Source organism: Belonocnema kinseyi, chromosome 3 (assembly GCF_010883055.1).
Source record: "Belonocnema kinseyi isolate 2016_QV_RU_SX_M_011 chromosome 3, B_treatae_v1, whole genome shotgun sequence".
Lineage (NCBI taxonomy): Eukaryota > Metazoa > Arthropoda > Insecta > Hymenoptera > Cynipidae > Belonocnema > Belonocnema kinseyi.
Genome location: NC_046659.1, coordinates 14,394,312 through 14,422,241, shown reverse-complemented (window position 1 = coordinate 14,422,241; position 27,930 = coordinate 14,394,312). Strand labels below are relative to the sequence as shown.

The 27,930-nt window shown below is 33.3% G+C and overlaps 1 protein-coding gene across 5 annotated transcripts in view; it reads right to left on the bottom strand.

Moving 5' to 3' along the window:
* Window positions 1-27,930, bottom strand: part of LOC117168925 (E3 ubiquitin-protein ligase CBL) — a 253,426-nt gene that overhangs the window by 64,997 nt on the left and 160,499 nt on the right. For 2 of the 5 annotated variants that reach the window (XM_033354895.1, XM_033354892.1), the window contains exon 4: window positions 20,617-20,836. In XM_033354895.1, the coding sequence (XP_033210786.1) occupies window positions 20,617-20,836 (220 nt within the window). Of the gene's footprint in view, window positions 1-19,186; window positions 19,247-20,613; window positions 20,837-27,930 lie in introns of those variants that run through there. The other 3 variants (XM_033354891.1, XM_033354894.1, XM_033354893.1) reach the window with 2 other exon arrangements.

Genomic DNA, 27,930 nt, shown 5'->3' with positions numbered 1-27,930 from the left:
ATTAGAGCAGCTGAAAGAAGAAATTTAAAAAAAAACGACCACATTTGGCGAGAAAAAAATTCTCTTTCATCACGACAACGCCCGAGTTCACACATGCTTCGTCTCAATGGTTAAAATTGAAGAACTAAAATTCGAATTGGTCGAATCCTTGTGCATCTTATTTAAATATTAAATGGCATAAGGATAAAACATGACGTTATAATAATTTCGTTTTTAATTCTCTTTCAATCTGTCAAACCGTAACGAAACAAGAGATTGGGTCATTACTCAAAAGTCGCTTCTTAAGCTCACATCTTCTAAACTATTAGGCCTAAAATATTTTTTCTATCTTACTGCGAATTTTATACAGCTTCCCTTATCATCTATATCAGGGATTGGCAGCGAAATGCTTGGTAAGCGCAACATCCGCTCCTCACTCACTATTTGCTTGTTCACGTTTTCCCACATATAAACATTAGTGTGGTGAGCAGAGACTATGTGACCGGGGCTACCGGAAAACTAGGCATAGCTACATTCAAGCGGGCTGCGTGAACACGTAGAAAACGGGGAGGCCAAACACATGAGAACCGATGTGAAAAATCGTTTTCGAGCTTATCACTAGCGGCCGCCTACTCGTACTCATAGATACGTATTTCATGTCAGAACAGCTCCCAAGATCCACAGAATAGATGATGTACGCGGAGAAGAGTTTCTGCGTTCTGATCACTCATTGCAAAATATAAATTTCACTAGGTGGCGCTGCGTCACATGCTATACAGTTCTATACATAATATTATTCCCGGGCTTTATTTGAACTTCATTTTTTAATTTTTATATTACACATTATCTGAAATTTGTGTGTTCATCTATTGTTTCGAAAGTTCACCTCTTTAGTGAAAATTGTTTTTTTTTTCGTTTAAAATAATATATTTAAGTAAAGAATTAATTATAATTTGATGCTAAGTGAGCATAAAAAAGATCGAAAATTAAAAACCAGACTAACATACTACCTCACTTTCGGGCTTCGTGGAAGCAAGAAATAACGATTGAAAAAAAAGGTGAAAAAAGGAAAAGGCGACCCAATCCTTTAAAATTTATTGTTTTTTTTTTTTTTGAAAATGTATTTATTTATTTCAATTCAAAATACACTTATTTGATTAAAAAATTAACTATTATGTTGAAAATTGTTTTTTTTTTCCTTTGAAATTCAACTATTTAGTTGAAAATTCAAATCTTTTTTTGAGAAATGTTTTTTTTTAGTAGAAAATTTAGTTCCGAGATTATAAATGAACTACTTTGTTGATAAAACATATTTTTTAGGTTTAAAATTATTTTTTTTTATTGGAAAACATAAACTATCCCCGTGGAAAATTCATCTCTTTGGTTGAAGATTTAATTATTTTCTTAAAAATTCGTTATTTTTTGTTAGATAGATAAACGTTTATTTTTTGGCCTGCTGGCCTTAAAAATTTGACTTGCTTACAGTTCCATTTTTTTACAGAATTTTCTTACAACTATCTCTTCAAAATGAACATCTATCCACACCTTATAACTAATCCGTTCGCTTCTATAGCCTAAACTTCCTCGCTGCGCCATGCCTCGCACGCATGTTGCTATTTTTTTCGATATGCTTCGCATTTGGTTTCCAATTAATGTTTTTAACTCTTAGGTTAAAGAATGAACTAGTTTGTTAAAAATAAGTTTTTATGAGTTAAAAACTAATTTCGTAAAACGAAAACTTAATTTATTTTAGTTATAAATTCACACCATTACTTAAAAGGTTGACTGTTTTGTTGAAAATACGTTTTTTTGAGGTTGAATATTTTTTTCATAAATCATTACTGATCAGTGGTTTGCAGAAAGAATGGTCCTTCGTGATTGAATTTCTCAATAGCATCGATGCAATTTGCAACGGCGTTATGTACAACATTTTTTAAAGAATATTATACATAAAAAATAATAAAGAGTTTCTTAAAAACTGTGAAGCGCTTCCAACGAAGAAAAACATTTTCTTCAGATTTCTACGAAATTCTAAAATAACCAAAAAGTTGCATTCTTATCAAAGAAAGTTAAAATTTCTACTAAAACAGATGAATTTGTAAATAAAAAACACAAAATTTTAATACGATACTTGAATTTTTATCAATCAATATTTCAGTTAACTTTTGAATAGCAACAGATAATTTTTACATAATATAAGTAAATTTTCTATGAAGTAGTTGAGTTTTCAATAAGAGTTGAATTTTCAACCAAAAAGGATGGCTATTTAGCAAATGTTTTAATATTTAACCAAACAGTTGCACTCTAATCAAAGAAGAATACAATTTCTACTAAAAGAGATAGATTTTTATATATAAAATAGAAATTTTGAACAAATTTTGAATTTTCACCCGACAAAGGTTTTAGTTAACTTTTAAACATCAAAAAATGAATTTGGAATGAAAAATGAATTTTCTGCGAAGTATTTGAATTTCCAACAAAACAAATGAGTTCTCAACTAAAAAGGATGACTTTGTAAGGAAGTTATTGAATTTTCAAGCAAACAGTTTCATTTTTATCCAAGAAAGACGAAATTTCTACTAAAATTAATAAATTTTTAAAGCAAAAAGTCCAATTTAAAAAAGAAATTAACAATTTTTTTATTTAATTTGCTTTTTAAGATCCAGAAGACGAATTAAAAAAATGCATTTTCAAACAAAAAGGATGACTTTTTAATAAAAGTGTTGAATTTTCAAACACATAATACAATTTATAGTTAAAATGATAATCGACAAGAAGAAGCAACAGCAAAAAATATATAAGCACAAGGCAAATGAAGTCCCAACAAGAATGTTATATCAAGGTTACAGAAATACTTTATTTTATACTTTAGTTTGTTTCTGACCGATTTTCCATTTTCCCTGACCATTAATATTCAAAGATCAATCAACTGTCAAATTAAAATCAATTTTTAAAAATTTATTCTACCTGACAGTTATTGAAAGTTATGGAAGTTCCCTGACTTTTGCAAGATCCTTAATCCCTGAACTTTCACCATTAAAGAAAATTCCCTGACTGTAAGATTCAACATCTTTTCATCCCAAATATACAAATTGAAAAAATTGTGCATGTAAGTCATTAAAATTATATAATGTTCATTTGATGAACATCCTAGAATTCCAAATTGTTTCATTTTCAATATGTGCATTTTAAATGTATGCAATTTTGAACGTTTTTTTATCGTTCAATTTTGAGTATTTAAAATTAAACACTCTTCAATTTTTACCATTTTAAGAATTAGAATAGAAGATTCATTCATTTTAAATGTTTACGTTTAAAATAATGTAATTTTTAACATTTTTCTAGAATTATGTTGAATTATCAACCCGAAAAAATACGGATTTTGAAAAAAGTTCATTTCTAACCGATTAGTTCAATTCTCCACAAAAAAGTTGAATTTTAACTTGAAGATCGAAGAAAATTAAAAACCCCTGAGGGTTTACATGACTTCCATTCCTTACAATTATTTACAACTATTTACATGAAGTCTTGTATCTAGTTCCTTATTTCTATTTCCTGCGATAGCGCAATTTAGGACTTAATAGCAAACGAGTGAGCACGCGAAAGAAAGCAAGAGTGCAAGCCAGAGACAGAGCATGAGACCGCAAACGTATCTTAGTCTACTTAACTTTTACTTTACCATTGCTAACAATTTTTATGCTTCTAATCTAAGCGACTTTCGTTTCCTTTTTCTTTCACTTTTTTATACCTCCATTCACCTTTTTTCATGTAAATTCTTTCATTCTCTCTCATTCGCTCCTCCAGCACCCTTCAACTTCTTCATCCATTCTTCTCCTAATCCATCTTCTCCTAGAATCTTAACCACATTTTCTTGCTAGCTTCCTTTATCTTCCATTCCTCTCCTACATCCTTCCCATACATGCTCCCATGTTTCCTCCTCCCATTCACATATTCTACATTTTCTGTTCTCTTCTTTTTCCCAGTACATCCCCTCCCTTACGTCGTTTCCCAATCTAAATCTTGCTATTCTGGTCCACATTCTCTCTCCACATCCCTTTTCTAAATACTTTGGCACCCCTTCCTTTTTTATCATCTTATACCATTTATTGTATTTTGATTCCTCAATCGATCCCCATCTTTCTATTAATTGTCTTTCCCTCTCCCTTTTTTCCAATTCTTCACAGTTTATTCTAGTCCCGTCTTCTATTTCTCTATCATTAAAGAACTCCCTCCTTTCTTCTTCCCATCTCGTTAATTCGATCGCCCTCCCTCTCCTCTCTTCTACCTCCATCAAACACTTTCTCGTCAACTTCTCTCCCTTTCCCTCCCTCAGCTTCGTCTCAAATTTCCATGCCCTCTTTCCCGCTTTAATACTTAACTTATCCCTTTGCGTTTCTTCTCTCACCATATATCCTGGCGTCCTCCAAGCTGCCCCTAGTGTCCACCTTATATACCTTTCTTGTAAACTCTCCATATCTTTCCTTTCTTTTCATCCCCATATCTCTGCTCCATAACCTAAAACCGGCCATACCAGTGTATCAAATAACCACATGCTCCTTCTCCAATTTTTTTAGCCTTCTTTTTCCTATCCCCATATCTATTACATTATCCCTGCTGCTTTTTTGATCCTTTTCCTAATATGAGATGTATGATCCCCATTCGTTTATAAGATATATCCCAAATATTTATACACTTTGACTTCTTCTAACTTTATTCCTTTCCATCTCCCTGACCATTATTTCTTCCTTCCACCTTCTTTTCTTAACCCTGATTATCTTTGTCTTTTCTACATATACATTCAGCTTTTTCCCATCTAAGTATTTCTCTAATCCTGTAATTAATCCCGCAATACCTTCTTCATCCTCTGCCATCAACACTATGTCGTCTGCGTATGCCAGTGTATATATCTTTTCCTTCACTATCCTAACTCCTCCCCAACCCTTTCTCCTCATTTCTTCTTCCAAGTCTGATATTAATAAGTTAAAAAAAAGTGGTATCAGAGGACACCCTCGTCTCATACCTCTCACCAACCAGAAATTATCTCCTACTTGCTCTCCTACCTTTACTCTGCTTTTTGTCTCTCTAAAAATTTCTGATACTCTTTTTATTAATCCTGCTCTTATCCCCTTCTATATCATAACTTTTTCTATTTCTCCTCGGTCTAATGAGTCAAACGCCGTCTTTAAGTCTACGAACATTGCTATCATTGCCCCTTTTTCCCTTTTAATTCTCTTATTTACTAGATAGTTCAGAACATATATGTTGTCCATTACCCCCATACCTTTTCTAAGCCCTGTCTGGTTCGCTGACTCGATCTTTTTTTCTTTAACTTCTATCTTCAATCTCTCCGACAAAATAGTTATATATACTTTATACAGTGTTCGTATCAACGTCATCCCCCTATAATCTTTAACCTCCTCTCCCTTGCCTTTCTTTACTATTGGTGTAACTACTCCTTCTTTCCATAACTCTGGCCACCACCTCTTCTTCCGTCCTAGCCTTCTCCGCCTTTTCCTTAAACCCTTTATTCTCTTCCTCTTTCTTTCAGTATACTCTTTCTTTTTTTCCTATATTCTTCCCCATTACTTTTTTCTTTACTCCAATTTCTTAATTCCTAAAAATTTCTAAAAATTTGGAACAAAATGGTTAAACCGGAAATTTTTCCCATCGATAAAAGTGGCGACATTTAGTACCATTCTGAATGATTAACTTCAAGATAATGTTAATTTTGAAAGCATTAAAATAAAACCTAGTTTGAACTTTTGTATTTTAATTCCCTGGTAAAATTGTTCTAAACTAGGAATTAACCCGAAAAGGACGAACGATTTATTTCGTTAATGAAAGTGGTCAACTTTATTATAACCGTATTTTTAAACTTTTTAAAAAATTTCATTTAAATTTTCAAAACTCAAAAGTTTGAATAAAGTTGATTATTTTTGAACCAGTCGTTCATAATGTCCCACTTCTCAATGTCAATATTGAGCTTCGCAACCGGATAAATGATTGTAAATTAGGTCTCACATTGTTTGTATGATGCCTAACAACTGTAATAAAGAACAAAAAGCCATCTGCAAATAACTTTTATTTAAAAGAGGTAAAAATATATTGAAATCGGTTCTACTTTTCTTTTTATAATATTTTACAAAATTTTATTGGATGCAATTTATGAAAATTTGAATTCAATACTATACAACTTTTGGAAAGTTTAAGGTACATATATTTTATAGGACCAAAATTTCTGATTCCCTAAATATTAATCCAAATGGCAGAAATTTAGAATAAATTTTTTTAACTCTTATTACATCAACCAAATCAAAATAAAGCTGGCATAATAAGTAATAACACAGTAGCTACGGCAACTAAAACTTGCGGACGCTAGGGTTGCTAGTGCACGTGGAGAAATACAAGACAACAGTTTCGACTTTAGTAAACGTCTGCTATTCGAATTATATCAGTCCTTCATAACGCAGCGTTGAGGTGATAGCTTAAAGAAATATTTTCAAAATGCCAGGTGTGCATGCGACATTTTAGTGTAAGAGTAAAGGAGCGAATCCCTTTCTAAAACAAAAAAAATCAAAGGAAACTGTGGATACTGCCTTGTGTCTGTGTACAATATATATCTCTACTCACGGTTCTGCCCTCTAATCTGAGCATGCCAAATCTCTGTTCCCATATTGGGCAAACCTTCAGTAGCGATCCTCTCCCTTTATAATTCTGGCTTGAGAATATTCAATAAGAAAATAAATATCATAAGCCTGCAAAGCTTGTAAAAAACATTTTAGAAATTATGAGATGAGTAACATCTAAAGAATTATTGTTACTAGTTATTATGTAATCATATAACAAATTTTAATTACTAAAGTAAAAAAATTCAGCGACGGACCAATCGAATCAAAAATTCGATCCGACGACAGCGCCCGTCAAAGTTGGGTTTTCGACCTTCGAGGAACGGAGCACAGATCGAATTCGGTTTTTTGCCATTCGAAGTGCGCTCAATGTCGGTTCGAAGTAGGATAAAATGTGTTTGCATACGTCTAATATATATTTTAAAAAAGGGTTAAACAACTACCTCATGGCCCTACTGGGAGCAACCGTAGTCCAATAATGACACTGGCTGCTAGTAGAACCGCGGCAAATCACACTTATGACCATGGTTCAAGACCGTGAGGTGGGTGGTAACAGAGCACGATGAAATCACAACGACAGGCCGACTTTAATGTATGACTTTAAAAGGTTACGAACCAGTGATAGCTTCGCACCTCCGAGAACACCGATCAAAAGGACAATTACTTTAATTGAATGTTTTCAATACAGTCGTTGCAGCACCCTTTTGGGGTGTTGATACCTCTCCTCCTTTCCTTATCCTTCTTTTCAGCATTGATGTTGTAGACGACTGTCCGAAAATTGTAGTTCCACAAAATTTAGTACTTCTGGTTTTGGTCAATTGACTCTTATCTCCCTCGAAGCGTTCGGCAGGGCAGAGTCGCGACCAACATTATCAGAGCGACAAAGAAGTACTCTTAGGGCCGCATTATGTCTGTAGAGATCCGTAGTTCCCGCGTGGGTTGACATAAAATACAGGCGCGGTATACTAAGGTGAAAATTACATCGATCATGCACACGAAGATGAAACCCTCTGTACCTGAATTAACCTTTATTCACCCAATTTGTCCGTTTTTGTCCCTCAACTTTAAGCACGAACAACTTTGTTAATTATTCTGGAAATATGTCGACAGAGCTGCTTTAAGGTGAAAAAACGCTTTCCTACAAGTTTCATGTTCATTATACTTCAGACGTTTTCAATCGGGTTCGATTGAATTACGTTCGACCAGTCGCGATTGATATTTTCTTTATTTCAGACCATGCGCTTTTCAATGTGGATATTCGAGAGTAGTGGTTTCTGCCTCGTGGTACGGTAATGGATCTTCGCCTCAGCTAATCTGTGTCTTATCGTGTTTACGCTCACGTTTATTCTCTTTTCAGAGAGTTTGGCCTACGGTTGACGTAACCGCAGAGTGGGGTTACGCTGGAATAGCCCGATGATGTCTCTGGCCTCCTTCCACGTCGTGACTCGCTTTTCCACTTGTTTTGGCAGGCCTTCAACAGTTTTCGACTCCCTAAATCGCTGAACCCACTGCTGGACGAAGTGTTTAGACTTTCTAAGCCTTTATCAGCAGCGGAGTATGCTAATTGCAAGAATAGGCTTTTCAAATTTAAAAACCCTTTGTAACCGAGACCATGGCACGGACTCGACCTAACATTTTTGACCTACTCAAGAGAGTGCTGAATCCCGATTTTTACAATCAAATCGATATTTTGGGAAGAAGTTTAACTAATAGAGATCGGATTCCTTCGTGATTTCACCAGCATCGCGAGCGGTGCTAAAGAAGATATTGTGCACACTGAAATCGAAGTTAAAAGAAAACGATGATCATGATAATAATGATTATTATGATCGAAATGGTAGTTATTGATATAATCCGTACGAATTAAACATTGTTTATAATTACAAAATCTAATTTTTGTTTAAATAAACTACAATAAGTACCTCAAAAAGTACTCCATAACTAATTTCAGCAAAAAACGGAATTTTTCATGATAAGGTACGCCATTTGAAATATGTAATTTTTAATTTTGATTTTACAAACTCATTTTTGTGATCAGCTACTACGAAAATTCCTTCATTACTTATTATAGCAAAGATCACTAATTTTGCAATAAAATAGTCCTCCAACTCGAATTTGTATTTCTTGAGTTCAGTTTCGCGATCAGCGACCTAAAAAAGCCCTCGGTATGTAATTTCTGTGAAAATACCAGTTTTTTCAGTATAAAGTCCGTCATTTTAAATATTGGTTTTTGAAATTTTTCAAGTTCATTTTCGTAATTTTCGTTTTGTCCAGAAATTTCGGATTCCGGTCAACTTTGGACCGTTCAAAAAGTACATCACGTCATTTTTAAGACTTTTTTCACCCCTCGCTTCCATCATTACAAATCATTACACCAAGCATGAACTTACCAGGGTGAAGTCGCAAATATGAATAGCCCCCCCCCCCCTTTAGATCAGTTTTTTTCGATTCCATTTGATAAACGCCGAAAATAAAATGAACAAAGGTATAGCAGTTCATTCAATATAACACACTTAAGATTTGAAGTTAAAATACATAGTTTTTTTTAACAATGTATGTAATTGAATTTTCAACCAAAAAAGATGAATTTTCTGCCAAGAGAGAAGAATTTTCATACTGAAAAGACGAATTTTTTACACCAAACTTGACTTTTAAATCCAAAAAGATGAATGTTTGCCAAGAAAGGCGATTTTTCAACCACATAGTTGAAATTTTAAGCAAAGGAGACAAATTTTTAACAGAATAGTTTAATCTTTAACAACAAAATTAATTAAAACTAAGTAGTTACGCTTGCAATCTAAACAAAATGGTGGAAAATTTCTTTTACATAAAAATAAACGAAACTTCTCAAAAAAAATAATCAGGGAAAATTCCTTAACACTATTTTATATTACAATAGATCTACAGGCCACCTTTTCAATAGTGCCGGGATTGTACTTCTAGGGGAATACATTTTCTCGGAATAGGGTTCCCCACTACTGTCACACTCTTGAGCACACGCGAATTTCGAAGGTCTTTATTAATAGTGCCGCGCTTGCATTATTGTCTCGTTCGGAAGTAAACATGTAAATTCATATAACCTTCGACCGGCATTATTGAGAAAGTCGGATCTGAACTTTGGGCGAGTAGGGAAAAGCGCAAGAGTGTGAGTAGAGCCCGAGATCAGATTAGAATTAACGGCTCTATTGAAAGCGAGTTTATTGAGAATGTGGACTGTACCATATATGTTAGAGCAAATTTCCAGTCATGAGGCATGAAAAACACAAATAATACCTAAAGCTGAAAGATTTTCGACCAAAATTCCGGATTATCCATTGGATCATAAAACTAAATCATAGTTTGCGGTACTGATGAGACATTGGCGAGACGGGCGTGAATTTCTGCATTGTTAAAAAAATCCCATAATCCCTAAAGTAGTTACTATTATCCTGGGAAATTCCAAAAATGATGATCTCATATAAGTGCGTCTTATTTTAGAAACTGAAAACTATGTTCACACAACAACAAAAATAGATGACAAAATTATTTATTCATTGAAATAAATTTTTGTTTAATTAAAATGAACAAATTAGTTTCACTGTAATTTATTAATTTAAAAAAAATTTGTATTCGAATCTAACAAACTTTACTTAGAACAAATTGCACTTTATTTGAATGAAAGGAAATTGAGTTAGATTAAACAAAACTATGTTTACAATAAACAAAAATTTGTTTGACCATACATCAACATAATAATATGATTTAGTTCAATAAATAGTGCGTATGATTTGCAGAATTTTGTATGAATCAAATGAAATTGGCAAATAAAAGTGAAGACCCATTTTTCGTAGAAATTTGTTTTTTCTTTCTTTCTAAACAAATAAGCTCCCATTATTTGAAATCGCAGTTTTCTATTCATAAAGTTTCTCAAATAAAACACAATTATATAAGATTATAATATTGGGAATTTCCCTAGTTTATAGTAAATACTTGAGGGATTTTTACACTTCTTCTTGAACAATGTGAAAGTTCACACCCGTCTGGCCGTCATCCTAATATGTAATGGTGTCAAGGGATTTTACCTGATGAAAAATAATTTTTCAGAAATTTCGATTATTCAAATGTGAAAAAGGAAATTTGTTCACAATTTTGTTTTGTTTAAATATTAGACATTAGCGCTAGTTGGAGAAACAAAATTATAGAAATATAAATGGGAACTATGTAGGAATATAGTGTATTAAGGTCCTGAAAAATATAATAAGTTGATAAACAATTTAATCTAGTTAATCAATTAAATTGATTAACGCCTTCAATGAGAAATCATAATTGCAAGTATTTACGACACCTGTAAAAGGCACAGAACATTCTTGTAATCAAAAGGCTACAGGTCGGAACGCTGGCCAGCCTAACCAAGTATTGTATCTCATCTTGGAAATAATAAAGTACACTCAGAAGTGTTTAGACTGAGAGTTTCACAATTTTATTATATTGAATTGCTCAAATTCTACATTGGTACCCGCGTTTGCATCTGCCAAACAACGGTGCTATCTGAAAATTTAGAATTGCCGTTGGAATTTTCCATAACATTAAGTGAAAACCAACAGTCCCATCTACCTATGATCTTACGATCACTTAAGAGTCATCTCGAAGTACATTTGGTTACAAAGAAGGAAGCCAATAAGCAGAGGAAAGAGGCTTGTCAAACAGGACGAAAAGCTCAACCGAGTCCAGAATGCAGCAAAGGGGTCCAGCCCTCGACAATCTGCAAAGAACCTCAAATCCAGTAGCAGCAACAGCAAAAGAGATACATCGTACTTTAAATTGCTATAACAAAAATCACCACAGCACCAAGAAAATCAAAATTCTACAAGAAAAAGACGTAAGTCGAAGAGAAAAAAATAAAAAAGAAACCGAATTACAAGGATTATAAGTCCTCCTTACTGTCTCAGGAAGGAAACTAATAACAAATCAGAGTTAATTTCACATTAGTCGAGGAAAAATTTGTAATTCGGGTATAGTAATGCTCCATGTGTCAGCAGGTGTTACTTTTCCTTAATAAAATAAAATGAATAAATTTTAATCTGTGGATTGTAGTGGAACGAATTACGAGGACTAACTGGAAAAGGAACTTTTGAATATATAGAAATCATAATATATGACAGAACTCTTAAAGTACACAACACGAATTTACGAAATCTATTCAAAAGACTAAGACAGGTTGGATTGAAATTACATCTACACAAATGTGAATTTCTTAGACTAGAACTTTCGAATTTATATCATATAATTACGACAGAAGGAATGAAACCAAACGCGAAGAGAATTGAAAAGATAAGAAATTAGCCAATAGCTAAGAATTTAAAAGAAATAAAACCATTTTCAGGAATGATAGAATGTTGTTTTGACGATTTGTTGTATTAAGTAGCGAAGCAAGTCATGGAAATGAAGGTCAAAAAGAAGAAGAGGTACGATAATTACTTTTAAACGTTTCGGTCCTGTTTGGACCCTACTGAGTCAAAGAAGAAACATTTATTAAGTCTGTACAAAACATATAAATAATGGAAAATACCTTATAAAAAAAGAAAATAATGATTAGATAAAAATTTTTAAAAAATCAATAAAAGGATTCTCTCATAAAAGGAGGATGTTAATTTTAATCAATATTATAAGCGATAAATATGATCTGACTGTAAAGGCGGAAGACCAATGTGAAAAACAATTAATAGAATATATCAAATTTATCAAGAATTTTCCAAAAATAGCTAAAACATTAACACAGTTATTAAAGAAAGAAAGAGATTTTAACTGAACGCCGAAAGAAAATGACTCATTTGAATCAATGAAGAAAGCATTGATAAATTTTCCAATCTTAAAATATTCAAATTGGAATGAAGAGTTAGTTCATCTTTACAAGAGATGCATAAAATGAAAGAATGGGAAGGTATTTAACGTCAAAGATCCTATAAGTCGCCTACTAAAGATGTAGAATCAAACTTGAAGAATATGATTACGATGTCTTTTATAGGAAAGGTATAATGAACACGGATGCCGAAGCTTTATCAAGAATACCACAAGACAAAGTCATTATAATACAAGCAGGAACTAAATAAGGATAGAGAAATTGATTTTAAAAACATCTAGATTTGAAACAAATTAAATAAAAGGCTTACAACCAAGAATTACGAAAAAGGGATTTAACAACAAAACAGAAGAATTTAGAAATACAAACTATAACTGGAAAATGATAATACATGGTAATCCCTTAAGGGGGTATCCCTATATAGATCGCGAAAAGTCGAAGAAAACTTTGGGAATTTTTTGTAAGAAAACTACACCATTTTTCGATGTCAAATTTGGAATGATATTGACTGACGTTTCATATACCTATACCTTCATATACATATTTTCAAACATGGGAAAATTATTTCACAAAATTACAGAAAAAACAAGATTTTTCGAAGTTTTTATTTTTTATTTTTTATGAAAATAAGTGGTTGGATAATAACTTTTCACAAAGACAAATAAGTATATCGACTAAACAATTAAATTATCTTTAAAATGGCGTTTTTTTCTTCGATAAGTTGAAAATTCGATTTGTACAATAAAAAAAATCGATTTTTCCATACATCTATATAGGGATACCCCCTTAATATGAACCAAACAAGAGGTTACCAGAAAATTCAGAGAAATTAATCGTTACGCACAAATTGAATGGATAGTGGCACAAGTAGACATAAAAAGCTGGAGTGATCGCACGGAACAGCTGAAGTAGAAATAGGAGAAGAAATTGAAGAAGAAGCAGCAAATATAGCTCAAGAAAGTAGTACGAAATTAGATGAGCATAAAATTAGTTATTGCAGAAAAACCTACATTAGATGGATATTTCAATATGGCTAATTCAACACCTGCAGGAAAATTACCTAAACTTTTGAACCAATTAAAGATAAAAGACGAAAATTTGGAACCAACACTAAAGTAATATTAATCAAAGAGTTATGAGCAACTGAAACAACTGTTAGGAAACAAACTATATTCAAACCTAAAATATTAAACAAAATAATAATTAGAAACGAACCTTATCCTACAAGAATCAAAGAAATATGGATAACAAATCATGAAAGTGAAGAAGATAAGAGAATACAAATTTTACCAAAATAGACTGAAGAAACTGACTAAATTATTTAAGAAACAACGAAACGAACATCCTATTAGAATATTTTATGAAGAATCACAGGAAAAAGAAACCAAAAGACTTTTAGTAAAATCATGGAACGGAGAAAACCAAATAATATATTTAACAAAATTAACGGAAAGCCACAAACAGAATCGAGATTATAAGAGAAGCTTATGAAGGAATAATGGCAGGTCATTATGGAAAAGGCATTACTATGAGACCAATTAAAAATGTTACTAATTAGACAAAAATCATGAAAAAAGTAGAAGAATTCATAGCAAATTTTATTATTGATTGAAAATACAAATGGGGAAAGATAGAAACCACATACACTGAACCAGATATACCAGAAGCTCCCAACGATAAAATAAGAAATGATTTGATGGGCCCCTTTAAAATCACTAGTCAAGGAAATGAATATATTCTAGTAATTCAAGATTATCTGACAAAGTACATCCGATTAAAGGCTATTAAGACGAAGGAACCTAAAAATGTAATAAAGGTCGTATGCAACGGATGGTTAAAACAAAAAGGAAAAGCTAGAGAAATATGAACAGACAATAGAACCGAATCTACATCAGAGAATTTTAACAGCTAACAAAGGATTTAAGAATTAATGACACTTTTGCAACTAGCTATCATCCAAAAAATAATGTAAAAAACGAAAAAACACACAAGAAAATTGTAGAGTATATCTCAATGCATACGCGTGATTTAGAAGATTGGAACGAAACTCTAGACCAAGCAACTATAACTTATAACATGGCTTTTAATCGGATAATAGGATACACCCCTTATGTATTACACTTTGGACGAAAGGCAAGAGAAATGCATGAGAAACAAGAAGAAGGATAATATTATGAAAATTCGGAACTAAATAAGTTGATACATGAAAATAAATTAGAGAAAGCCCGATGAAAAATAAAAGAAGTCCAAAAAGTACAATCAAACCTCCTAAAAGAGAAACATTTGAAGGCAGGTGACAAAGTACTACAGAAATAGTTATAATAAAGGAAGTTAAAAATGGTTATGTTCTTATTAAATCAAAGAAGTAGGACCAAGTCACTGTTGTATATCAAATAACAGTAAAATACACCAAGACGATTTAAAAATATTTTTTAAATGATAAAAACAGAACATACTTGTAATAAAAAAGCTGCAGCTCTTAACGCTGGTCAGTCTGATAAAGTATTGTATCTTCTTATTGAAATAATAAAGTTCACGTGGATCCTTTATACGAAACCCGAGGACGTGTCCAGTGGCAGTCGCGGACAATTGTCCAGGGATGGTCCTGAATGAATCAACCCCCAAGAGGAAACGTAACAACCGTCTCAAAAAGTTGAATTACACCCAAGTGAGGTGTCTTAAACGTTCATTCAGGGAACAATATTGAAAGCGGGGTTGTACCAGGTAGGACGAACCCTTTTTCCTAGCTGCTCATAGAAAAGCAATGATAACACGAAATATAGTTGTAAATGCGGTTAAAAATCATCAAACGCTCAGGGCTCCGGGCAATAAGCCGGACAACAATGCCGGCTACACTAGACCTGCGATAGTCAATCAAGATAGAGGCAATGCTTTTACATTAACGATGTAATAAGAGAGAGAGAGAGGGAGAGAGTGAGAGAGAGAGAGAGAGAGAGAGGAAGAGAGAGAGCGTTGGAGGACAAGGCGGGGAAGAAGTGTCAATAGGGAGCTGGACGAGGGAGGCGATACAGAAGTATCAGGAACAGTTAGGGAAGAAACGCTTTGAAGGAGATTCGGTGGAAGCGAGACTGAAGGTGGAATGGGAAAGTTGCCTAGTAAAAGCTCGCAAGTACAATGAAGAAGACCGGAGCACAAGCTGATGATGGTGCACTCAGGAGGGGCACAAGGCGTTAGTCTGCCATAGCTTGGCCCACGGCATCCACCCGCGACCGTTAAGAAGAAAACCTGAAGTAGATCCAAAAACAAATCGACTGAACACCTAACACCGGCTACCAGAGATGGGTGAGTACGTTAGCTTGAAGGACGAAGAATGAGCTCGATGTAAGGCGCCGCCTCGGCGCATTGGCCCATGACCTAAGTCTTTAATATAATGCGAAAGCGGTTTGCCGGAGACTTTGGTAGGTAGAAGAGAAGGGGTTATAGACGGTAAGAATCGAACACTACCCAGCTTTCAGTTGGGTGTCTTTTGAATATTCCCATCCGCGTACCAAAAAAAATCGATCCATCCATCCATCAACCTGCCAACCCTCTACCTATCCATCCATCCACCCACCTCTTAAAGGAAGTCCAGGCGAGTTTCAAGCCTGACGACCATGGCTTTTCTGCCAAGGCCATTAGGCAGACCAGAACAATTGATGTATTTATAGAGCTCAAAGCCACAAGGAAGACAGAGAGCTGTTTGGAACTGCTCTTTTAGGGCGTCTTGGAAACAGTGATGGTGTCCGTCACCTAGCCCCAAGAGGCAAAATGGTTATCTATATCCTCGTGGACTCTACCGAGGTGGTAGATATTGAGAAAGCTCTCAAAGCGGTCCTAGGGGAACACATTAGTGCTCCTCCTGCGATCAAATATATAAAGAGGAGCAACAAGAGTTTTGTCCTAACCTTCGAAAAGCCGGACGTAGTTCCTGCTATAAAAATGGAGCTGGCTGGCCGACTAAATCAGGTGGGTATACTGTCGGGCGAAGGCGCACAATGCCGCTACGCACCGTTGCCATCATGATGCCTACGTTTTTCCCATTACTTTTTTATTTTTTACGTTTTTCAGATAAAGGAATGTTTTTCCCAGATTTTCGCTTCAAATTTTTCTCCTTTTGCTTTTCTTCTGTTCAATATTTAGAAGCAATGCTGCTTTTATGCTTTCAATGTTCGTTGAGGCACGATTAGTTTTTCTCCTAGAAGTCCGCACCATACTGAAAGTCCGTAGATGAAATGAAATAATTTTCGAAAATTTCTTAATTTGTTTACGGAATTTTTTTTAAATATTTCAGGTTTAAAATTACGTAAGATAGCTGAACTTACAATTACAAAATGAAATGTAAATCAGTAATTACATTGAATTGTCATCATTGAACAATAATAAGTTGTGCTTATATTTTATTTTTTATCTAATGTATAATCGGTAACATGACATATCAGTGCGAACAATTAGTAAGAAACAATCAAAAAAATAGAGCATCCACAAAATACAAGTTGATCGAAATTGTTCTACAAACACTGATCGAACCTGCCCCATATTTATTTAATCCTAAACACTGGTGCGATATGGACCATTTTAAGAAATCGCTAGTGATTGGACTTGCGCCGTGATCGAACCTGCCCCAATCACCCCTACTATTTATTCGTCCACCTCATGTCAGAACCACATAATCCAAAGTAGCAATGAAGCACTTAAATGTTTGATTACCTTCTCTGTAACTGTTATGCCATTACGACTTATACCAATCCGCGAAATGCTACTACTGAAACAGAGTCAATTAACAAAAATGAAAAGCACCGCATATACTGGAAATCCATATTCTCGATACTTTTTTCTGTCGCGAATTCGTGACCTGGCATAGTTCTCCTTGTCTGTGAAAAACGAACCATTTCCTTCATCGCATTTTCGACATCAGTCAACACGAAAATCACAGCCAAGGGGAGTGAAAAGAGATAGGAATATAAAGATCTTATCAGGGAGTTGCGACGGTTATGCCCGGAATATTCTAATCAGCTAGACGCCCTAATCATCGGTGTGCTCAATGGTGTGCTCATCTCTGCTTGTCAACGAAATGCTAAGACACTTGAGGGGAAAATGGAGAAGGCATTCGTCCTAGGGTCGCTCCGTGATTGCAGCTGAAATGTTATCGCAATTTCAGCGGGAGCGGGTGAAAACATAAGTTTAATACATAAAACATAAGTTTAATACTTTTGATCACATATTCTTGTAATACATAATAAATAGTTGTCATACTTAATTATTCAAAAGTACGTAACCGATTGCACGCTTAAGCGGGTGTTTCGTCCTTAAAAATTTATTCTGCATAATTTATAGACGTTTTAAATATTTTGTGATTATATTTGAAAATTATTAATTTGCAGTTCAATCTTTAGAGAGTGCTTCGTACAATTGAACATTTCCAAACCAATTTGAATTATACTGAAGCAATCCGAAGTAAGTTTACAATCCTCTTCAACCCTTCTCAATCCTTGTGTCAAGCCCAAATTCAATTTCAATTTGTGTTTTAATCTAAAATTAAATCCGAATGGATCCAAGGCTCACTTATCAATCCTTCTTCATTCGTGCATGAACGCCAACATCAATCCCAAACCATACCGAACCTATTTTTCAATCCGTGTGTCCAAACCGATGAATCCGAGGCATACCCAAAAAGTTTTGTCAATCCTTATCAATACGCGCACAAACATCAACTTCAATCCGATTCTATCTCAACTCACCATTTTAACCTTTTCAATCCAAGTTAATCTATCCCCTTTTATAAAATCCTTAAAAGTTTGACAGTTTTCACGTGTGCTTCAACGATTCTCGGATATCTTAGAATGTATAAAATTTTGTCAATATTAATAGTGTCTTAATACTAATAGTTATCATTAAAATTAATTTTTTAAGTTTTCGCACATATAAAAAGTCTTTGGAATAGTTATATTTCTTCGACAAAAAATTCACTCTAAAAAATAATTAATATTTTGTTAGTATTCACGTATTTCTGGCCGTTTTGGAGATAACTCCAAATGTGAATTTTTTGTTTATTTTGAAAATATCTTTACTGATTTAGGTCGAGGAGGCCGAGGGCCATCCACTATAAGGGCGATTGCCAAAAAGTTGAGGATTTTAGAAATCACTTCAAAGTCTATCCCACAAGTTTTTTATCTGTTTACGCTGCATTGCTATTTCAGGTTAACAATCAAAAATAAGTATTCAAACTGTTTATATTACAGGATACATTATTAATTTTATACTTACGATCATTTTAGTATAGTAAAAAATCGATACCTCAACGTTGATTACAAATAACAGTAAATAATTATTACTATTTTTTTTATAAAATGTCCGATAACACATCGAAATTATTTATCACACCATAAAATGAAAGAATATTTTGAAACACTAAAGTCAAAATCAAATAAATCGTGAAAATAGTAATTTTTCTGAAGTTTTACAATATTTTTATCTGTTCTGCATATATTGAAAAAATATTTTTTTAATGTTTCGTTTTCTCGCAGTGGCATGTACTTTCACGCAATCTTCAATAACGTGTAAAATTCTTATCCATTCTTATACATTTCTCAAGCTCTTAGTTTCATATGTTCATACTGTCTTCAGTTATTCTGAATTAAAAAATGCTCAAAATGTTGTCAGTTTTCGAATATCTCTCTATTCGCTTCCCAAATATCTCAAAATTTGCATTTTTTTATTTAAAATTTTTTTAGCGGTTTGTCCGGGGTGGATAGGACCATCATTCTTCTTCACACTTTCTTCCTCTCCCATATGTGTAGAGAAACTAACAAAGAATTTCAACTAATTTATAACTAATTCAACTTAAAAATACGTATTTGTATTCGTAATTTTCTAAACATCGCATTTATTTCTTACGATAATTAAGCAAGAAATGTTGTATCTTTTGAAAGCGCCTACTTGAATTATCGGCTTATCGAATTTTGCTCTAGAGTCTCGGCAGGTGAGTAACTGACTCTAATGTGACTTCAATTAGATACCAATAGCTTATTGAATTAACCAACAGGGTTTAGGGATTTAGGTTCATCACTGAGAAAAAAATATTTTTCTGACATCTGTACTTCTTTTGCAATATTGTTTTTTTAAAAAATGGAATAAAAGTTCAATAAATTGAAATTATCACTTCGTACGATTCTTATGAATTTGATTCCCTTCCATTCTAAAAAAAGATGCCCAAATAAGTTAATAATTGTAGGCAGTAAACCTTTTTGAATAGTAAATTACAGGGAATTAAGCAAAACATGCGGTTCGGTATAGTTTTTTTTATTACACAAATGATACACGCTAAGTTCATATGGGTGTCGTTGCGAGAGAATTATCATTACACTGTTTCAATCGCGAACTTTGCAAAAAAGGAATGAGTAGTTCGAAGCCAGATTAAAATTGCATCATTTGGTTTGCTTCGCATGAATAAATAAGTTGAATAAGAAGATTCTGTTTTATTGGCGGAATCTTGCATTTGCTTGTACATCTCACACTTGAACATATTAACATTAAAACCGGAACCAGGCACAAAAAAAAGAGTTACTTTCGCGAGTGATACAAAAGTTTTATGAGAGTGACATGTCTCCCTCATTTGTCTATAAAATCGGGTAGATAATTCGATCTCATTCATTGTTATTTGAACTGAACTTTTTATTTAGTCACGGTCTTGTTTCATTCCATGCTAAATTCCAGGAAATATTTCCAGAAGCTACCATGTTTTCAAACACCTTTAAACACTGAATTATATTGTATGAAGTATAATTATAACAGAGAAAATTTAAATTTTAGGCCGAACGGGGCCCTTAAGGAAGGAATTACTCGAAATATGTTATATTTCTATACAAAAAAAAATTAATTTTGATAATTTTTCAACGCAACAGATCTAATAGCTGGACTTTATTAATTGGTTTTAGATTTTGATAAAGCAGAGGCCATTCAAATTTTGTTGTGAGCAAACTTAGAGTGATGGGAGTCTATAAAAAAACATCATTGTCCGTAATAGAACAATTGTTAGAAATTTCAAAATTCCTGTCATAGAGGTTGAGGGTTTAATCTTTTCAGTACCTCGACGAGAATAATCCAGTATACGCAAATATTTAAACAAGTAATTATATGTTAATATTACAATATAAATGAAATAAGTACTGCTACCTGCCAAGCTGTGAGACACGGTGTGCACAATAAATGGCCGCAGGGTTCTATTCTCACGTCCTTATCATGCTCGGCACAAATTTTACACAGCTGGAACGTACTTCCCATTTCACAGTATAACTCGTATTGCTCTGCTGTCACCTTAATATGTTCTTCAGGTGTAGGTTGAACGGCCCATGTTAAGTCGGGATTTAGATTTCGTCCATCTGGATACAAATAGCTGAAAATACAAGTAAGCTCTTCTACAAAAAAAGGTTTGTGCCTAACGAATGTGATTAGTACATTCCACTTAAATTAATTAAATTATATGAAAATGTTTCTAATTTCTAATTTTGTACTGTTGTCCATTACTAAAATCTTCAGGGGAGAGAGGCTATCAGTGGGTCTACGCTACATAATGCAAGTGTGATACAAAGTATTTTCTATATACTTTATATACAAGATCACGCACGCTTCTTATTAAAAATGAGTTTTTGTTTTATTATCCCAATTTTATATATGGTGTAGTGCTGGTAGTCTGATCCATAGATATTTTAAATGGTCAGTGCACCTTGCGTGCACATTACCAGTAGCCCGTCTATAATTATTTCATAGCTTCTGCCCTGTTATTCAATTCAAGACGATTCAATCGAGATCCACATCACTGATGGTATTCCAAAGCGTAATATATTGCTTGCTATTAAAATAGTATAGTAAAGGCATGACTCGCGATACACACAGTGGAATGGCATCTATAATAATATTTGATGAACGTATAGCCCGGATCTTGCGCCGTCCGAATACCATTTGTTTTGGTATCTGCTTAACTCTCTTAATCGTATAAAGTTGGCTTCAAAAGAGGCTTGTGAATATCACTTGGTTCAGTGTTTCCCCTGGTAATCTCAGAAGTTCTACAGCGACCCAATCCAATATTTTTTGAAGAGCCATTAAACTCACTTTAAGTGATTACTATGGTTAAAAAAGAACTTTATTTGTTTTATACTACCGGTACGTGAGCACGCGTGTTTTTAATGCCTCACCTATTTTCGCAATTTGTGCTTTTTTTCTTTCTAGAGTAAACTAGAGTGCGTGGTAGTCGCTGAGAGAGTTTGCCTTTGATTATTTGTGATTGTGGTCCATCTTGTTGGTTTTCTAAAAAGAGCAATTTTCCGCTTTTCATTTGATTCAACATACTTTGCCCATGTAATTTACGTTGAGGGACGTACAAACCGTGTGACCTGCGAACTGTGGTATATTGCCTTGTACTGCACTTTCAATAATCATTGCCTGTCAGCTGATCGATCAGGTAGACAAATGGGGCTTTCATAATGGCAAATTCTTTAGGAGGCAGTCAAAATTGCAATCTTCTTGACACAAACGTCATTTGTTTATACAGGTAATGCGGACAACCTACCACTCTAATGTGGATCGTATTAAATGTACTGAGTGTCCTGTTGGTTATCATGTAACATGAGCTGCTGATACTAAATCCCTTCCGATGGCAAATTTTAACATTGCTGCGGCTCTCAGAGTAGCTGCCTCTTGGACCAAGATCGCGGAAATAGTATCACAGATGTTCTTAGGGCTATGATGAATGATCTAAAGACGGAACTAAAAAGCAAATACCAAGCAAGCCACGCCGTTCTAAAATAAGACTTTGAAAAAACCAGGGTTACTGATGACATTTCAACCGTCCAAATTGATAGTCACTTCAAAATTCTCAGTGATGGAAGATTGATTGACTAGTCTAGAAAAAAAGAGTGATTGATAATATTGCCTCTGTCTCTACAAAGATGTGTGACATCGAAGCTACTTTAAATTCCGTTCAATCTGATCACAGTTATAACGTCTGTCTCCACAGAACATAAGGAAATTTTTATTTGACTCAACCTTCCTTAAAGCAGTGCAGATAAAAACACATACCTGAAGAACAAAATCTAGCAACCGTTATAGATATACTCAAATTAATTAACCCTGCTATTAACTTGTTTGGTAATTTATTACGTGCCCTCCGGATTGGCAAACAGTCTCAGATCCTTGCCCGGCCAATAAATATCAAGTTTCAATCGGTAGCAACCACCTCGCATATTATTATGCAAGCATTCCCATAATTGAAAAATGCTGATCTAATTCCTGCTTTTGTTATCAAGCATTATTCATTTATTAGTTTAAGATGTTAATTTTATTTGTATACTTGGTTATAATCAACATTATTAAAATATTGATTAATTTTTAAGAATGTGAAAAAATCGCTCTCTAGCTCCGCTGGGATATGAGCCCAGGTCCTTCAGATTGCCGGTCTGGTGCTCTACCAACTGATCTACGGAGAGACGAGAACACTTTCCTCACAATCTCCTTACAAGCAGAATGTCAACGTCATTCCTTATACTTCTAAGATTTTTCTTTCTTAACATGAAATTCATATTTTATTGTTGATGTAGGTTTTTAGACCAGGGAAATTAATTAATAGTTTAAGATGTTAATTTTGTTTGTCTATTTGGTCATAATCAATATTATTAAAATATTGATTAATTTTTAAGATTGTGAAAAAATCGCTATCTAGTCAAAAAACCTACGTCAACAATAAAATTATTTATTTATGTTTGCCCTGCCATTGCTTTAAATTTTTAATCTCGTATTGGATTGTTGTAGACTTCTGGTAGAAGGGAAGAAAGCTAAGGTGTATCCTGTTTTTAAGAATGGGATGAAATCGGGTGTAACTAAATATAGACCGATTGCAATTTTAAATACAGTATACTGCTACCTATTCTAATAAGTTATTTTTACTAACCGACGTTCATTGGCTTCCCCGTTCTTGTATCGATAAGGGCGCTGTAAGCAACTTTTTCAATTGCGCATGTGCGGAAAATCGCGGATCTACTTAAAATCAATAATATTATATCATTAGAAACAGTTCTGGCGGTTCTGACTGTTTTCATTTGGTTCCCCCTGAATTGTGGCCAAGGCTATTGTAGGCAAAACCCGAAACTGTTTTGCGTTAGCATGCTTACATGCGTGCAAGTGTTTATGATATGTATAGTGCCACTATACTGAAATTTTAGATATTTTGTTTTATTTCGTGACAGTCAAAGGTCGTCAATCGACAAAGAATTCAAATTGACTCAGAAAATAGATTTTACACTTGAGAAATATTACTATTTGTACCTTTAAGAGTCACTTTTACGTTTAGAATATTTTCTCGAAAAAGCTTTCTGCATTCCCATGATGTCATATTGAAATACTCAAGTTAAATTTCCGGCTATTAGAGCCACTTTTTTAATTGATCAGCCGCCGACGCGGATGTGAGCCCCTGCAGCCTTTACTGGAAACTTTGTGGGCTGTGACGAAACTGCTCAATTTAGAATAAGCGTGTATATGATATATAGAATAGGTGAACTTTCGGATATGCGATCGTTAGAAAAGGTGAGAGTTTACTGTAATTTCTAAAAAATATTTGAAATTCGCCTCCATAAGTTCATATATAATTGCTAAAAAGATTACGATACACCAACATTGCTCCCTTCCCAGTAAATCTACAACTACTAACATGTTGGTTTTTACACAAAATGTAAGGGAGCCGATAGTTCATTATGAACAAGTTTATGTTATATTTACTGATGTTTCAAAAGCGTCCGATAAAGTGAATCACAATATACTATTACATAAGCTGTACATCATGGCGATTCCGCATAAGCTTTAGCTTCTCATTAGCTCCTACTTGACAAAAAGGCAGCATATTGTATAATATGAAGGTTTCTCTTCTGATCCCTTCTCACCCTCGGCAGGAGTGTCGCAAGGCCCTAATTATTGACCACTACTGTTTTTCGTGCATATGAGCGATATCTTACTCTATTTATCATGCTGTCACCTATTGTATGTTGATTATGTAAAACTATATAAGTTCAGAGCTAGCTAAAACTCTTGTCATGCATTACAAGCTACCTTAACCCACTTTAATAACTGACGTAAAAGTAATAATCTTAGCTTGAATCGGTCCAAACGTAAACTCCTATCATTGTCGAATAAGAACATTGTATTACATCCTCGTTACGTTTTTGAAAGTATACTCAGAAAGAGTTGAAACTTATAGTGACCTTAGTTCTCTACGATAGTATTCTAATCTTTGATGCGTAGATTGATGAAATTGTATTTAGTGCTAATAAATCATTACCCTGCCGATGAAACGGCACAGCGTCGCCAGTGCTGTTTCAGTGACTCTTTGTGCTCACTTCGGCACCTAAACGGCACTCAGAGTAATGCGACAGTCATATAATGGTCATATTGTATTCGTCACATGCCGGGCGGTCACACAGTGGGACAAAAAAGGTGTCTTTGGACAAATCAGTCTGCAGGTCGCAATTTTAATCCAATTTTAATGTCTTTTTTTTCAAATCAAAGTTAAAAAAACTTCTCAGGTCGAAACCGATTTTTGATATTGTTTTTTAACATTGGTTATATAAGACAAACAAATACAATTTTCGTTTTGTTTGAAAGACCACCGTTTTGTCACAAAAATCTCATTGAGGCTCTAATAATCAGAAGCAGTGAAACAACTCTCTAGAAATAACTTCTAGCGTTATTAGTTAATTAGATAATATTTTTATATTAATATGAACAATTTAGTTAATAAATGTGTTTTGTGCATAATGGAAGCAACAAAAAGGAGCTGAGTCTGCACAAAACACATTTATTAACTAAATTGTTCATATTGATATAAAAATATTATCTAATTAACTAATACCGATAGAAGTTATTTCTAGAGAGTTGTTTCACTGCTTCTGATTATCAGAGCCTTAATGAGATTTTCGTGACAAAACGGTGGTCTTTCAAAACAAAACGAACATTGTATTTTTTTGTCTCATATAACCAATGTTGAAAAACCTGTATCAAAAATCGGTTTCGACCTATGAGTAATTTAATTAATTTTTATTTGAAAAAAATATTAAAATTGGATTAAAATTGCGACCTGTAGACTGATTTTTCCAGAGACACCTTTTTTGTCCCACTACGCCCGCCCACTTTTTGAATTTTTAAATTATTATTTTTAGACTTTGTAAGGTTTATACTTTGTTTTTTACCAAAATTTTCCCTGAAATTTATTTCCTCGGCCGTTACAATTATTAACTAAAAAAGTGACGTTAATTGAAAGTTATAATTATATCACGCCATGTTTTTCTTTTCACTGATATAAGTGCTAATTGCCAACTTGGCAGTGCATATCTTAATATCAATGTGACCAGTATTTTTTAAATATTCATCTCCCGGTTTTCTACCGAAGCTCCAAGTAAATATTCGTTGTTTCATTCGATTTTGAGACTCCAATTTTGGAAATTGGGTCTTTTAAAATTCAGAGGAATTGAAATTGCATTCTTTATAATTAAAAGATTTCAAATTTTAAATAATTAAAGAATAAAGACTTTCAAATTTAAATAGTTTTAAATTCAAAGTAATCAACATTTGACAATTTAATACTGGAAACTCAATTCAATCTTTAAAAGTCGAAGTTTCTTAAATTACAGATTTTAAGTTGTTATTACATAATAAAATTATAAGTTTACATTAAAGTTAATCAGACAAATTTTTCTAAATTGAAAAAATTAATTGAATTTTTCTAAAAAATTGATAAAGTAAATAGTAATTTTAAATGGAAAACCTTCAAAATAAAAAAAACTTTACTCCCCAACGTTGAAACTTAAACGAATGCAATCTTCATTTAAAACTCAAAAAAATGTTAGTCTCGAAAAATTGTGATATTAGGACTTTTTAATATCCATACCCTTTATAATTTCAATTATTTAAATTTAATTTAAATCGCTTAAATAATAATAATTTTTAAATTCTTAATAATGCTTCCCAAAATTAAACTATTTCAATTTATTTGCAAAATTAAAACCTACGAAAGGGAAAAAATAAAAAATATAGCGTTCATTATGAAAATTCATAACTCTGAAATTGTAACCACTTAAAATTACTGAAATTATCCATTTACTGATGTATCAATTTCAGATAGTTTAAATTTCATCTTTTTTTTATTTTAACCTCAATTTTTACATTTTTAATCTTCCTTTAATATTATTAATTATAGAAAGTTTCCAATAAAATATTTTTCAATTTGAAATTAATTTTTTGTTTAAATGTTCAACATTAGGAACCTTTAAAGTTTAATTATTTTAATCAATTCGAAAATTATATAGATTCTAGTTGAAAACTTTCTAGAAGTACAAAATGCGCGAATTGTGAAATACGGGAAGTCTCCCGGTGTAATATTTTTCTTTCGGTTTCATCCCGGTTTTCTCCCAGTGCATGTTTCTCCTTTAAACTTTAAACTTCTAACGTAATAATTTTATAATAAATAGTTCATTTATCGATATTTTTGGACATGGCGTACTATAATCCTGAGAAAAAATGAATTTTTCAATTTCATATTACGTCATGTTCAAAGCCAATTTTCCACTTTATCTAGAATAAATTCATAATAGTATTAGAATTTGTGCTAATATGTTCTTGATGATGCATTATTTTTCACCGATAATATTATTTCGACATTTAACAATGTTTTTGTAGAGTATATTATGGTTAAACTTTAAATCTCACTTATTCAGTTTGACAGTTAAGGGACATGGTGTATTATAACTTTAGAGTGACGAAATGTGAAGATCAAGTAAGTTAAGCTTTTTGCTTTCGTTTAAAGAGAGGCGAAAAGAAAATGTCAATGAAGTTAAAAAGATAAAACCATATAAACAAAACAAAAAAGAATATGTATCGTAGTATATAAACAATCCCTTAGCAGAAAATATCGCTTTTTCTGTGGCTTAATCACATACACGTAGAAAACTGATAGATTTTCTCACCCACAATATTTACATAGTAATTTCTAAGTCTGACATTACCATAAAAAAGATTAGAAAACTGTTGATAAAGGATAAAAAATTAAGTTTCCTTTTCACATGAGCATAAGAACGCATTTATGTAGGTTATATAGTTGTATCCGGGTTGTAAAAGTGTATGCGAGGTACAAATTCACTACGATTTTTCTTGTTTCTTCAGTTATTTTTTCTAAAGCCAATATTTATAAAGTGTTGTGTTGAATTCTTTGCTTTCCACATGAACATGACATAAGCGCTCTCGGGTCGCAGATGCTTTAATAACTATCTGTTTGACTCGTATAAGCTATTTGTCTACAGAAGATAGCAAAATGACAGAGACGAGTTAAAACAGAAAAAGTCATTACACAAGAAAATATACGAGGGTGGATTGATAAGTTTCCGGCCTGACCAAGAGATGGCGCCACTAGGCCTACCTTGAGGTGGCGTTCTATAGTACCATCCTTAGATA